General features: G+C 58.2%; 1 protein-coding gene across 3 annotated transcripts in view; it reads right to left on the reverse strand.

Annotated features, from left to right (window-relative positions):
- The window catches only part of CSNK1G2 (casein kinase 1 gamma 2), an 86,808-nt gene that overhangs the window by 9,894 nt on the left and 61,443 nt on the right, over positions 1–15,471 (reverse strand). For all 3 annotated transcript variants that reach the window (XM_044998858.1, XM_044998859.1, XM_044998860.1), the window contains exons 3-7: positions 10,674–10,714; positions 8,649–8,718; positions 5,237–5,385; positions 3,729–3,963; positions 2,767–2,852 (exon numbers count right to left, since the gene is read on the reverse strand). In XM_044998858.1, the coding sequence (XP_044854793.1) occupies positions 2,767–2,852; positions 3,729–3,963; positions 5,237–5,385; positions 8,649–8,718; positions 10,674–10,714 (581 nt within the window). The remainder of the gene's footprint in view (positions 1–2,766; positions 2,853–3,728; positions 3,964–5,236; positions 5,386–8,648; positions 8,719–10,673; positions 10,715–15,471) is intronic.

Here is a 15,471-nt window from a genome sequence, read left to right on the forward strand (position 1 = left end):
TGCCTGGAGCCGCATTGGGGGGAGGGATAGCTCAGTGGTTTGAGCAGTGGCCTACTAAACCCAGGCTTGTGAGTTCAATCCTTGAGGGGGCCATTTAGGGAACTGGGGTAAAAATCTGTCTGGGGCTTGGTCCTGCTTCGAGCAGGGGGTTGGACTAGATGAGCTCCTGAGGTCCCTTCCAACCTTGATATTCTCTGATTCTATGACTATCCCCAAGGCAATGGTTCCGGCTGCAGAGTCAGCTGAATCGAGGGAGGCTTGTAGCGAAGTCTTAGCCACCGCCTCTCCTTCCTCGATTAAAGCCACAAACTCAGAGTTAGAGTCCTGGGGCAGGCGATCCTTAAACTTGGACACGGCCGTCCAAGAGTTGAAGTTATGTCTATTAAGGATCGCCTGCTGGTTGGCGATGCGTAGCTGGAGGCCTCCCAAGGAGCTGACCTTCCTACCGAAGAGGTCCAAACGCTTGGCCTCCTTGGCTGCTGAAATGACTAGGGAACGGAGTCGGATGGCAGGACAGGAACTCATGGCCCTTGGAAGGAGTGAAGAATTTCCATTCTACTCCCCTGGCCATTGGCATGACTGAGTCCGGGGTCTATCATATAGTGTTGTAATTCATCTGTATGGTCTTTATGAGAGGGACTGCGACTCTGGAGGGACCCTCCGGCGTCAGGATCTCCGCCATCGGATCCTCCTGCTCCACCGTTTCTTCCGCCTGGAGACCCATATTGAGGGTGATCCTAGCTCCTGGTGAGCCCTGTGGTCAATCGGTGGCGGTCCTGAGACTGATGTTCCCACCACTGCCTCATCTAGGGAAGAGGAGGAAGTGAGGTGCTGTAGGCTGCCCTCATCTAGACCCTCCTGTGTGTCCCCAAATGCCTGGGTCACTTCAGGGCCCTGGGGGGCTGACACCTCTCGGGGTGTCACAGTGCTTGGCACCGCCTCGGGTACTGGGCCTGAGAGCACCGGTTGCTCTTGGGGGTCCTTGGTGCATGCCGGTGTGGCGACCTGGAATGGTGTCGCATGGAGTGCCCCGACCTAGAGGCGCTGGAGGAGATGCCCTGTTGCTGGTGCTAGGCCCATGGGGTCCAGAAGGGCCACTGACCCAGAGGAGGCCATAATGGCTGCCACGCTGGTTGGGATTCTCTGCTAGCTACGGTTCGACGTCTGCTGTAGCTAGAGTGACCGGAGTCGGGAGAGGACCAGGGCGGTGCCGAACGTTGAGTGGCCGCAGGATGCCAGGGAGCGGTGCCTGGCTGGCTGGGACCGCGAACAGTACCGGGAGTCTCAGGACGGGAACCGGTGTCTTGCACTCGGTGCTGGTGAGGTTGTCGGTGCCGTACTCCAGTGCCGGGCGACCGATGGCATCATGGACTGGCGTGCAGGCACCGTGTGCGCCGCTGGCAGGTTCGCCTCCGGTGCCGTAACCTCACACTGGGTCGTGGGTGCCGGGGAATAGCAGGACGCCGAGCTTGAACAGGAGCGATGCCGAGACAGTGACCTCGAGCGGCGCACCATTGCCGGCTTGCCTCTGGACAGCACCCTTTTGGGTGCTGCTGGAGGCTTCTCCCTGCATGGGAAGGGGTTTGGCGCCGACAAATCAATGAGGTCTTTCGCTGCCTCGAAAGTGTTGGGCATGGGGGGGGGGGGGTGTTCAAGGACCCTCCTCCAGACATTTATCGGCACTGAATCTGCTGGGTACTGTGGCGCCGGAGTCGACGGTGCCAGTTCTTGGCTCGGGCCCACAAGCTGTCTGTGCGCCGGGAGCTTCTTTGAGTGGCTTAGTAGCTCTCTGGGGGGAGTGCCCTCTTTCCCCTTTCTTGTGACGCTTAGTTGGTGCCGGAGAGGTCGACTGGCGCCGAGGTTGGTCGTCTCATCTCGGTGCCGGCGATTTACAGTGCCTGGGAGGTGCTGGGTCTCACATGGGTGCTGGGGCACTTTGCACCGAGGAAGCCGGGGCTGGTCGGTCAGGGGCCGGTGGTTGAAACACGGCCTCCATGAGCAACTGCTTAAGGCGAAAGTCTCTTTCTTTCTTAGTGTGCGGCTTGAAGGCCTTGCAGATTTTGCAGCGCTCGGCCTGATGAGCCTCTCCCAGACTCCGGAGACAGGAGTCATGGGGGTGGCTGTTAGGCACAGACGTGCCACAAGCTTTGAAACCCTGGGCTTGCGGCATGCCCTGCAGCCCAAGGCTAGTGCTGGAACTAGCTCTCAGACACCTGAATACAATGGTATCTAGCTAACTGATAACTATCTAAGAGAAGACTGGAAGGCTAAGGGATCACTCGAAGCAAGAGAGAGAGAACGTTCCAGCGCCGCCACGGATGGTAAGAAGGAACCGAAGGGGAGTCGGGCCGGCAGGGTAATATATACACCTCCATGAGGGCGCCACTCCAGAGGGCTCCCCTGCCGTCCCGACAGGAGCTGCTAAGGGAGAAGTTTCCAACGTCTGTGCACGCAGTGCGCACACACCGAATTGGAATGGACGTGAACAATCACTCGACAGAGAATTGACAATTACTCACATTTTCCTCATTTAAGTCCATCCTAAAGTGCCCATCCAGCCTGCCAGCCAGGCACCCGGGCTCGAACCAGAGCACCCCCATGAGCGTGTGTTGATGCTGTCAGTGCCCGTGTTAACTTTACTCTGTTCGCGGGCTCCTGCCCGGCCTGCTCTCTGCGGAGGCGCCGCGCCCCCATGCCAGCCGCGTGAGAGAGACACACTCAGGCCCTTGGGCTCTCTCAGCACCCCAGCAGCCAGCTGGCACTTACCTTGAGCCCTTGCCAAGGGAGGCTGCCCCGCAGGAAGTACATGAACATGTGCCCTAGCGCTTCCAGGTCATCCCTGCGGCTTTGCTCTGGGCAGAAGAGAGAAACGGTAAGTGCAACGTGCAGATTCCTCGGAGGGCAGAGCTGCCCCATACCCAACCCCCAGCCCCACCATCCCGTCGCACCCTATGGCAGCTCCATCAGTGCAAGAATCCCAGGGCAGCTCACGAGAGGGAGTGAGCTGCTCAGATGAAGCAAAGCTGAACAAAGGGCCTTTCGAGCACCACATAACCCCTTCGTATCGCTGCATCTGGGCTCCCGGGGGGGCCAAGGGCTGGTACAGAATGAGACCAGGCTCTGGGGAGCTCACTCCACCAGGACCAGGAGAAAGGCACTAGAGGCAGCCGGACTGGGGTGCATGGCATTAGCGGCTGGGTTTCATCGGGGTGAATGAAGTGAGCGATAGCAGGCTGAGCGTCTTACGGGCTCTCCTGCCCTGGCCCTGAAGAGGCCGACACGCCATGTGGACTTGCACAGAGGCACCCCCTGACCTGCCCACGGCAGTGCCGATCTCCGCTGCGGCAGGGCCCAGCAGCCAGCAGCGCATTAGCTCACTGGTGGTCGGGCACTAGTGCTCCAAGCACACTCGGCTGCAGACCTAGCTACCCCCAGCCCATGACACCTCGCTGTCAGAAACCAATGCCCCCCTAGCTGCAGGCAGCTCTCTCGCAGGTGCCCTTTACCCAGAGCAATACGGGGGACAGGAACATTCCTGGGGCAGACGCCAGCCAAGACGAGACCCCGGTGGAGCAGGACAGGTTCCCTCATAGACCTGCCTCACCTCTGGCTGCCTCTCAGCACAGAGCCGGGGAAACACGGGCCTGGGGCCGTGTGGGAGCCACTGGCTTATCTAACCCCCATCTCCCTCTCCCTCGGGCAATGCCAGCGACAGCCGGGCACGGTACCTTTCCCAAGGTGTGTGTTGATGCTCATGTATCGCGCCGTCCCCGTCAGGCTCTTGTGCTCTCGGTAGGGGATGTGTTTTTTGGTCTCAGGGTCAATGTACTCCTTGGCCAGGCCAAAGTCAATGATGTGGATGGTGTGCTGACGCTTGCTGCCCGGCCGCCCCACCAGGAAGTTCTCTGGCTTGACGTCTCTGTAGATCAGGCTTTTGGTGTGAACGTACTCCATCCGCGTGATCTGGGGGGGAGGGGCTGGCATCAGCAGGAGGCCGCGGGCAGGCTTGCTCTGCTGGCACGGACAATGCCCGGCCTTTCACTCCGGACTCCTGGGCCCCGTTCTCTTCTCGCCCCATCTCAAACCGAGGTAACTCCACTGAAGCCAGCAGCCACTCTGCTTGGCTCTCAGAGCCAGGCCCGCTGGATCCCCACTCGCCCACCCAGCTCCAGGAGAGGAAGGACAGTCAGGGCACTAGCCTAATCCAATTCCCTGCTCTTCCACAGCCTTCCCAAGTGACCTTGGCCGAGCGTCTGTGTGCCTCGGTTCTCCACCCAACAGCCCTGCCCTGCCAGGGCCAGGAGGATACACACGTACACACTGTGACCCAGCCATACATAAGAGCTTGGCCTTATTACATTTTAAAGCCCAAGCAAGGGATTGTTTGTAGGGGTGGAGCTTTACAGATCCCAGGAAAAACCTCCAGCGATCCCAGGGCCAAGCTGATAGATCAGAAGGCCACATGCTGCACCTAGTGCTCCTACCCCAGAACCAGCTGCAGCCTGCCAGGACTATGGTTCCCAGCACGCCATGCTCCACTCCGAGCTGGAGGCTGTCTCTCCATGGAGCAGTGCAGGCTGGGAGGTGTAGTCTCTGTGGGCTGTAGCTCCCCACAAAGGGCAGGCCAGACAGGGTCTGTCAGCCACATGGGTTCTGAGCCTGGATTTGCTGCTGACTCCTGCCAACACCTGGGAGTTTTGAGCAACATGAATCTACCTCCAGTTCACAGAGAAATAAAGCACCATTATCCCTGGTTTGCAGATGGGGAAACAGGCACGGACACACAACAGGTCAGTGGCGGAGCCAGGAATAAAACCCAGGCCTCCTGAGTCATGGTGCAGTGCTCTATCCACTAGGCTACACTGTCTCCAATTCAACACAGCCATCCAATGAGGGAAGACTGCCTGAGATGGGGCTCCCCAGCAGGAGTTTCCCCATCAGCCCACACGTCTCTTAAGAATTCCTGCCTGCTCTCGGATCCCCCTGGATCCCCCCAGTCGCTCCCCTCCCTCCAGGGCCGTTGGGTTTGGTGCGGAACATGCAGCCTGCTGATCTCCTGCCAGGAAGCTGCCTGCCAAACCCTGACTGCACCCCCAATGCGAACGTTGCACACTGGGTGCTTTTGCCTCCTTCTGGATGGGGGAGCTGGTCCCTGGGGATTCGACGGCCGGGCGTGCCGTACGTCCCAGCTGCTCACGCGCGCGCACGGGCTGAGCCCGGGGGCAGCGGCGCTCACCAGCTGTATCGCGATCATCAGGACGGTTTTGAGCGTGAAGGTCCGATCGCACAGGTCGAACAGGTCTTCCAGGCTGGGTCCCAGCAGCTCCAGCACCATGGCGTTGTACTTCCCACAGGGCCCGAAGTAATAAACCTGAGGAATTCCTTCTGCAACAGCGAGTGTGGGGGAGTCAGTGCCGAGCTGCAGCAGAGACGGGAAAACCCCTCCCTCCCGGCGGCAGCGCCCCAGCCAGGTGGCGGCTAGGGACAAAAGCAGGGGGCTGGAGGAAATAGGGGGGCTGGAGGAGATGCCCTGTTGCTGGTGCTAGGCCCCTCACTCTGGACCCGCAGCCCCCTGCTATTCCAGCCCTGAGCTCCCCCGCCACAGCTCTGCGAGGCCCCTCACTCCCGACCCGCAGCCCCCTGCTATTCCAGCCCTGAGCTCCCCCCCAGCTCTGCGAGGCCCCTCACTCCGGACCCGCAGCCCCCTGCTATTCCAGCCCGGAGCTCCCCCCCCCCCAGCTCTGCAATGCCCCTCACTCCCGACCCGCAGCCCCCTGCTATTCCAGCCCTGAGCTCCCCCCCCAGCTCTGTGATGCCCCTCACTCCCGACCTGCAGCCCCCCGCTATTCCAGCCCTGAGCTCCCCCCCCCAGCTCTGCAATGCCCCTCACTCACGACCCTGAGCCCCCCGCTATTCCTGGCCGGTTCTCCCCCCAAGCTCTGCTATGCCCCTCACTCCCGACCCGCAGCCCCCCGCTATTCCAGCCCTGAGCTCCCCCCCCCCAGCTCTGCAATGCCCCTCACTCCCGACCCGCAGCCCCCCGCTATTCCAGCCCTGAGCTCCCCCCCCCAGCTCTGCAATGCCCCTCACTCCCGACCCGCAGCCCCCTGCTATTCCAGCCCTGAGCTCCCCCCCCCCAGCTCTGCAATGCCCCTCACTCCCGACCCGCAGCCCCCCTGCTATTCCAGCCCTGAGCTCCCCCCCCCCCAGCTCTGCGATGCCCCTCACTCCCGACCCGCAGCCCCCCTGCTATTCCAGCCCTGAGCTCACCCCAGAGCTCTGCGATGCCCCTCACTCCCGACCCGCAGCCCCCCGCTATTCCAGCCCTGAGCTCACCCCATAGCTCTGCGATGCCCCTCACTCCCGACCCGCAGCCCCCTGCTATTCCAGCCCTGAGCTCCCCCCCAGCTCTGCAATGCCCCTCACTCCCGACCCGCAGCCCCCTGCTATTCCAGCCCTGAGCTCACCCCCAGCTCTGCGATGCCCCTCACTCCCGACCCGCAGCCCCCCTGCTATTCCAGCCCTGAGCTCCCCCCCAGCTCTGCAATGCCCCTCACTCCGGACCCGCAGCCCCCCGCTATTCCAGCCCTGAGCTCCCCCCAGCTCTGCAATGCCCCTCACTCCTGACCCGCAGCCCCCTGCTATTCCAGCCCTGAGCTCCCCCGCCACAGCTCTGTGATGCCCCTCACTCCCGACCCGCAGCCCCCCTGCTATTCCAGCCCTGAGCTCCCCCCCCCCAGCTCTGCAATGCCCCTCACTCCCGACCCGCAGCCCCCCTGCTATTCCAGCCCTGAGCTCCCCCCCAGCTCTGCAATGCCCCTCACTCCTGACCTGCGGCCCCCTGCTATTCCAGCCCTGAGCTCCCCCCCAGCTCTGCAATGCCCCTCACTCCCGACCCGCAGCCCCCCGCTATTCCAGCCCTGAGCTCCCCCACCCCAGCTCTGCGATGCCCCTCACTCCCGACCCGCAGCCCCCTGCTATTCCAGCCCTGAGCTCACCCCATAGCTCTGCAATGCCCCTCACTCCCGTCCCGCATCCCCCCTGCTATTCCAGCCCTGAGCTCCCCCCCAGCTCTGCGATGCCCCTCACTCCCAACCCGCAGCCCCCTGCTATTCCAGCCCTGAGCTCCCCCCCCAGCTCTGCGATGCCCCTCACTCCCGACCCGCAGCCCCCCGCTATTCCAGCCCTGAGCTCCCCCCCAGCTCTGCAATGCCCCTCACTCCCGACCCGCAGCCCCCTGCTATTCCAGCCCTGAGCTCCCCCCCAGCTCTGCAATGCCCCTCACTCCCGACCCGCAGCCCCCTGCTATTCCAGCCCGTAGCTCACCCCCAGCTCTGCTATGCCCCTCACTCCCGACCCGCAGCCCCCTGCTATTCCAGCCCTGAGCTCCCCCGCCACAGCTCTGTGATGCCCCTCACTCCCGACCCGCAGCCCCCCGCTATTCCAGCCCTGAGCTCACCCCATAGCTCTGCGATGCCCCTCACTCCCGACCCGCAGCCCCCTGCTATTCCAGCCCTGAGCTCACTCCACAGCTCTGCGATGCCCCTCACTCCCGACCCGCAGCCCCCTGCTATTCCAGCCCTGAGCTCCCCCCCAGCTCTGCAATGCCCCTCACTCCCGACCCGCAGCCCCCTGCTATTCCAGCCCTGAGCTCCCACGCCACAGCTCTGCGAGGCCCCTCACTCCCGACCCGCAGCCCCCTGCTATTCCAGCCCTGAGCTCCCACGCCACAGCTCTGCGATGCCCCTCACTCCCGACCCGCAGCCCCCCGCTATTCCAGCCCTGAGCTCCCCCCCCAGCTCTGTGATGCCCCTCACTCCCGACCCGCAGCCCCCTGCTATTCCAGCCCTGAGCTCCCCCCCAGCTCTGTGATGCCCCTCACTCCCGACCCGCAGCCCCGCACTCCCAACTCACAGCCAATCCCTTCTACTCCAGTGCTGGAGGACTTGGGGACGGAGAGGGAAGGACAAGCTTAGCTTCTGGATCCTGTGTTGCAGGGAGATGGAGGCACCATATATGATGCACACCAGGTTCCTGAGGCTTGTTTGGGGGGGGGAAGGGGGGAAGGAGATGACCCTTCCCAGTAACCTGTCTGACAATCCAAACACCATCCAGCCCTCCGGCGCTGGCCGGAAGGAGCTGGGACACTGCGAAAGGGCGTTAGCTGGATCTGAACCCCACAGGACTCCACCCATACACCAGGAACAGAGGCTGCTGGCACTCAATGGCCACCATTCTCCTCCTGGTGGAGAGACACTTTCCCACCTTCCCCTGTATCGGGAGTCCCAGGGTCAGTCCCAGCTTGGAGGGGTGACACCCCCCACCCAGCCCCATCATCTGGGGAACAGGACACCCTGCTCTTTGGGAAGGGGGGTGCAGGGGAAGGAGGGTCCCAGACGACCCGAGGCAGCTCAGCCGCATCCCCGACACTAGCACGGAAATGAAAACAAAGGGGATCAAAGATGAGAAGCGTATGGAAAACCTGCCTCTGCCAGCCGAGCAGATGGGCCTCAGCAGCTTACGCTGGGGATGGAGGGCAAAGCTGCAGCGTCATGGTTACAACGAGAGTTGCACACACTCCCCCACTCCTGTCCTTGCAGGCCAGCTGGGCCCCTCCCCAGTGCTCTGCACACACAGCTGCTCCTTACCTGCATTTCCGAGCTGCTTGTAAAACCGATATTCCAGATGCAGCTGTGGGGCTCGTGATTTTATCGGTTCCTGGGGGGACGTGAGAGAAAGAGAGAGGAGGTGAGCAAATGAGCGGGACATGCAGGGTCTCAGGAAGGGCTGCTTACTTCAGATGCCCTGACTTCAGGCAAGGCAAATGGCTGCAGCACATTTTACAGCTCACCCAAATGTTCATTACAGAGCAGAGAAGGGGTCTGGGCTATGGGAAGTCAGCATGAAATGGAGACCAACCCTCAGGGGTAGGCATCTGATCCACTGGGCAACTTTCTTAATTTACAGGAAATGAATGACACAGAGGAGAGAATGTAGGTCCCTGCGTGAGCGAGAACGGACATGGCAGGAAATCATCCCAGCGGGGGACCGGCATCACCACAAAGCACAAGGCCTCAGTTACACAAAGGCCAGGGTGGTGCAAAGGGGCCGAGGTATAATGGAGACTCCAGGCCGGAGATGATGATCTCTCTCCTCTGACTTTGTTTCTGGTCAGTCGCTTTTGGGGCAGGGCGGGCGGAGAAAGGCTGGAGAAGCTGTACGTTGGCAATCCCACTCACTTCTGGCACCACGGGCCAAGAGGCAGAGTAACTGAGCAGGAAGCCTGCCCCGGGACTCTCCCTCTGACAGAATCTCTTTTAGCACCAGGAATCTCAGGGATGCTGTATTCCGTCCAGCCTTTCATTACAGGCCTCTCTGGAACACATCTGGCTCACGCCGGGCACGCAACTGGTCTTTGGCAAACTGCGCCATACGGTCGCTTCCTTCCCAGAGCCCTGGGCTTAGTGGCAAGTCCACGTGGCTGCTCGAAGCCAGTGTGTTCGGTGCCCAAATAGTTTTATTGCAATGCATTCCCCAAAGCAGGGGCCAGGCACATGGGGCTTTGCCACCAGACAGCTCGGGCACACCGGGTGAGAGTTCCTAAAACCCTCAGCGTCGGCTGGAGCTTTGAGGAGTTTCACCAGCAGTTGCCCTGGGAGGAGAGTTAGGTCGATGCCCCCTGAAAGTGCCATGCAGAGAAAGCAGAGACAATTACACCCCTGGAGCCTGGGGCACCGGACGAGGGGGAAGGCTCAGATTAGGACGCAGCGAGGGGCAATGTCTGTGCAGCTAGGACGGCACTGGCTCAGAGGCTGGAGCGCCTCACGCAGGAGCAGCTCCATTAGCTCCACAAACAGATGGGGTTTTCATCCCCCCACATTCCAGTCTCCCACTCACCTGAGCTACAAAGGGACACTTGAGTTACTGCTGTTGAGTGGAAGGCTCTGCCATGCAAGGTTTCTCTACCCTTCCTGGCACATCTACCCCACGATGCCAGTTCTGGGGTATATGGACTTGGGCCCATTCCCCCAACCTGGGGCCAGTCCCAGCCATGGAGTGCTGCTCCAAGCAGAGAAATGCAGCTTCCACAGGTGAGTTTGTTAAACACCTCGTGATGGGTGGGGACTGCAGGAAGGGAGACAGCAACAGGCTGCCTGCTCCCTCTGCTGCTAGGCCAATGGAAGGGGAGGCTGAGCAGGAGGCGGCCTTGTCCCAGGTGGCATGACAAGAAATGCAGTGCTGGGGAAAGGGACCGATGGGAGCCTAGGAGGGGATACTGAAGCTCCCCGAGTGCGTCTCATCCTGACCTGGATAACGCAGGGTCCATGGCTCTTTCACTCTTGGGCTCTCTGCTGAGACTCCCCATTGGTACCAATCGTAGAGATGGCTAGTGTGTGGTGGACACTAGGAAAGTTCTGGAGTTGCCATGATCCAGCTGATCCCGACTTAGAGCTTCAGAGCCACACGCTTCTCACGCCCAAACCTCATGGCTTGGTAACTGCATTAATTGCTTTGCATGCACTAGGTTCTCAACCATCGCCTATCGCATCTTACATAGCCTCTATGTAACAACTGCTTCAGCTAGAGACATTTTCACCGATTAGTAAAAGGCCAGGCTCTGAAACACTAGCTAACCTGGACAGCACACTGAGAGGGAAGGAAAAGAAACTCACCAATTTTATAGCTACATATTCATTCGTGTAGAGATTCTTTCCTGCAGAAAGAGATGAGAGAAATAACATAGGGCGTGAGTGAAACTTACAAACAATCCCCAGGTGTCAAACGCAGCAGGCTGGGAATAAGCCAAATTCTCTAGCAACCTCTTTATTTTTAAAAGCATCCCCGGCAGGTCAGGCGGTTTGCAGAGAAGCGAATGGGGAGATCTTTGTCCCATCGGCCCGTAACAAGGAACTGTCTCTGTACAGTTAGCGACGGAGCGTGCTGCAGTTCTTTATCCCCAAGGCAGCACACTCGGATTCACTTGCTATTTGGAAGCTACATGTTGTTCGGGTGACCGGTGAGGCGCTGGGAACTGAGAGGTCCCCACATGCAATGTTCTCTCAGGATGGAAGCAGTGCATGCTGGGACCTGTAGTCTTTCCAGGCCATATCTCTGCAATAAGTAGGTGAAAGTACTTTCAATCTATTGCATTTTATGGAAGTTGGCACAGCCCCCAGCAAGTTACCAAGGTGCCCTGCGCTGCTGGAAAAGTCTGGGCATGGCCCTTAGCTCACCGTGAACTAGCAACGTGCGACTGCAAACATCCGCAGCGGGGGGGGGGGGGGGGAGGGTGTGTGTGTTCTTGCTCCTCTAGCAGCAGAGCGTCTTGTGCAAGAGCAGACGAGCCTTGGCCTTACCTCACAGCTCCTTCATCTCAAAATGGGACATGAGCCCCAAAGCTCGGACACCGCAAACAGCAGCCCAGGATGAGAACGGAGCAGGGCCTCTCTCCTTAAAGCACATCTGCTGCTCTGCGCTTGTACAGCACCTGGCACAACGGGGCCCTCTACTAACAAACCATTGCTTCTCTGGAGCCCCAGGGCTCAGGGGGAGCAGAATGGCTACTTGCCAGGGTAACGGCGCTGCTCTGGGGAGATGGCCTGCACAGACCCACTCCGCAGCTTGGAGCCCCATGGGGCTACCCCGGCTTCATTCCCACCCCAGGGTATTCAGAGGGGCACCACCATCACCATGGGAACAAAGGGACCGCTAGGCTCTGCAGAACTCTGGTTTGCTGCCTGCTGCAGTCAGCAGAGAACAAGCAGCAGTTGGGCTGTCTGCCCTTATCCAGCCCCAGGGCAAGCTTCCCCAAGGGAGAGCACCATTCAGAAGGCCCAAGCACAACAGCCTCTCTCATGGCCAAGCCACTGGGGATGGAACTGGCCACCTCCAGAACCGAACGCAGGAGTCTCTGCAGCTAAAAAGCTGGACTCCACAGCCGGTGCTGTAACAGACCTGTACCCTCTGTGTATTGGGGACATATAAAACACTGAGAAGTGGGTCGCGAAAGTTTACAGGCAGCCCCTGCGGAGTAGATCCGTGCAGGGAATCACCTCAGAGAGCAGAAGGGAGCTCCTTTGAACCCCACAGTCCCTTTAGGTAGCTCAAGGCTCCAGTTACAGCAGAGGATTAGTTTTTGCTCAGTGTTACACTAGGGACGGCCAGTGCTGCCCCCAGGGGTCTGTCTAGTCCCGCTGCACCCGGGGCCTTTTCCTGGTTTGTAACATCTGACCACAAACAACTTTCACTGAGCCACAGCCTCCGCATCCCGCACCTCAGAGGAACACCACCCTAGGGAGGGAGCGGTTCCCCTTCTGCAGCCAGGGGAGCAGGGCAGCACAAGACTGGGTTCAACCCCAGGGCCAGCCGTCTCCATGCCGCTGCCTCTAGGACCGAGCTGAATTTGAGTGCAAATCTCAGGAAACAGCAAGGGCAGGACCCTAGTCTCCTCACATCGATACAGGGCCCGTACAGAGCCCCGAGACGGTGCCCAACGGTAGATAATGCACAAAATGGATTTAGTTACATGAGTCCAATGTGAGCGACCAAGTGGCTAGAGCACAGGATTCCCGGGCTCCATTCTAGTCTGACCCATGGTGTCACCTCAGGCAAGTCACGTCTCTTGCTCCGTGCCTCAGTTGCCCCATCCATACAATGGGGATAACAATTCTTCGCGCTCTCACAGCTAATCAGTAGCTCTCAAGTAATAACAATGTTTTTATCCCACAGAGGGGGAAGGAAGGGGGAATCAGCGATGGCTTGTGATGTACTCTGAGATGGAAGGCTAAGATACGGGAAACTTGCCTGCCGGCCTACAGCTGGGGAAGGGGATGCTGCACAGCTGGGGCTGATAGTGGAACATTCACCATCAACAGGGCTTGGAAATTCACTTATCTGAAGGGCGACAGATTCTCAGTCCAAAGTTCTAGATTCGCTACGGTTCTGATGGTAAAATTTCCTGTTTTTCTTGAACGGGGGTCGGGGATGTCCACACACACCACTCCCAAGCCATGGCACCGATCTGGTTTATAACAACTGTAGTGCGGCCTAATGCTCATGTGTGACCAGCCTAGCAGGCTCTGCACTCAGAAGCAGTTCTCACACTGCCCTGCCTTGGGACAGTTCAGTGTCACATTGCCCCTGAAGGAGTTTTGAAGGAGGCAGAATTCCTCACCTGCGGCTAGATTCCTTCCCACAGTGCGGCATCTCCCCCCAGCTTCGTGTGGCCCCAGGCCAGGAGCACCGGGGACAGGCCACTGCCTAACTCCTTCACACCCCAGCTGGGGTGTGTCTGGTGCCCTAAAGGTTGTAAGGAGGAAGCAATTCCTGTTGTCCAGAGATCTCCATCTCAGGGTGCACTGTTATGACACCGCTCAGTTATCTGTAACAGGTGGGCCCAGAATGCTGGGCGCCCTCTCTCTCAGCCCAACCCACGCCCCATGCTCCCCATCCGTGGCACACATGAATGACAGACCCGTGCAATGACCGTGACCTCTCCGGGCTGGGAGATGGTAACCTGTCTGTTCCCTCTCTTCTGAGGTTGGGCACTCATCTCCCCAGGGGAGACACGCAGCAGACATCTCCTGGCTAGTAACCGTCCGAGCAAGAGAGGAGTGGTCATTAAATGACGTATATATTTAGAAAGAGAAGGGACAGATGGGAATACAGAGCAGTGTTGACCCTTGCACTGCCTATGGCAACAGGGGGTAGCAATATTCACACATGTGACTAGCTGCGGCCAAGGTTTTCCCAAGTGACTAGTGATTTTAGGTGTCCCGCTAGAAATGCCTGAAAGGGGCCTGATTCCCAGAGAGGGCACTCAGCATTTTTTGGAAGACAGGCGCCTTTAAGGTGTCTCCAGTAGGCTCCCAGAATCGCCAGTCACTTTGGAAGATCCTGACCAGTGTCCTCAGTTTATAGTTGCCTCTTGCTAGCCACAGCCTCCCTGGCATTGGGCTGGAAGTCTGGGCCCCCTCCGCCTCCTGTCCCACAAAGCGGAGCTCAGCGCTTGCAGATGTCAGCCGTGGGAAGCCAGGGCTGCCTCTAGCCTTCTCCCCTCTGGGGACATCAAAGAGTTTTTTAAACTCCAGTTAACTGATGGCTAATTAACAGGAGTCACCCACCATGTCAGCAGGAGGGACCATGGTCACTCCACAACAGCTTGTTCCACCAGGTAACTGATTACTAATCAACACAAGTCACCCACCACATCAGCACCACCCTGGTCACTCCACAACTACTTGTTTTGGGTTCCCACATGCCAGATGAGCAGGTACTAATGTGAAAGAGGTAACTCAAGTTACTAGGTAAATTGGTTAACTCCAGTTAAAAAGCCACTAGTGTAAACAACCCTTTTGTCAGCTAGTGGGCCAGGGTAACATTCAGATTCCAATGCCTCGAGGGATCATCACAATCATCTAATCTGACCTCCTGCATCTTGTAAACCAGAGATCCACCCCCGTAATCTCTGCACCAAGTCCATAACTTCTGGCTGAGCTAGAGCATCTCTCTTACAAGATATCCAGTCTTTAAATCCAGACCACAAGTGATGGAGAATGCCCCACAGCCCACAGTAAATTGGTCTAACGGTTAATTACTCTCATGGTTAAAAAATTGTGTGTCTTATTTTAGGAAAGTCACAAAGATTCTACATAGAGTGTCAGAAACAGACTCATCTACCCAACAACAAAATACGGACCTCTCCCCTTCGAAAGCCAGCAACTCTAGCAATGCTGGTACTTTTTATTTTTATAGCGTCCTTTAATTGATACGCATACGTATAAAGTATTGTGTCCGTACACTGCTAGAGAGATGGTCCGAGGCAGCGAACACAAGATGCAATATTCCCTGACAGCATTTTCTTTCTAACTCTGTCCCGCTATTGCCATTGGAGTTCACAGGCTGGAACTTTTGAAGAAGTTGGCCTGCTTTCCCTTTGCAACAAACAACAGAAACAGCAGAAGGCACCTCCAGGCTGAGAACACAGCACCTCCTGGTGCTTGGCTGGCAGATGGCAGGGAAAAATGCCATGTCCCTCCACCTATTTAAAGGAGAAAGGGCCACAGTGGAAACCGAAGCAGCAAGATTTACCCAAAATCTTTGCATTGGGAGAGAATTAAGAGTCATGTTAAATGTGTATTTAACTTCTGCACGAGCAGGAAATGCGAATCATTATCATTCAGCTCAGCAGGACCGCTGCAGTGTGCATATCACATACCTGCAGTTTAGGGAAAAGGAAAACCTAGGGATTATTATTACAGCCTAAAGCATCTCTGACTTTAAAAGCCAAAACAAACTTTTTGCACAAGCCTATCACCCTTCCCTCTGCCCCTTAATGCTTTGCACAACCTCTCCGACAGAAGGCAAGGATTTGTGAGCCAGTCTGAAAAGGTTCTCCTCAGCACGGCTCTTGATGTGCACAGCTGAGGAAGAGTTCATAGAGCCATGAATCGGGGCTGGAAGGGGAACCAT

The sequence above is a fragment of the Mauremys mutica genome, chromosome 24 (genome assembly GCF_020497125.1).
Source record: "Mauremys mutica isolate MM-2020 ecotype Southern chromosome 24, ASM2049712v1, whole genome shotgun sequence".
NCBI classification, from domain to species: Eukaryota; Metazoa; Chordata; order Testudines; family Geoemydidae; genus Mauremys; species Mauremys mutica.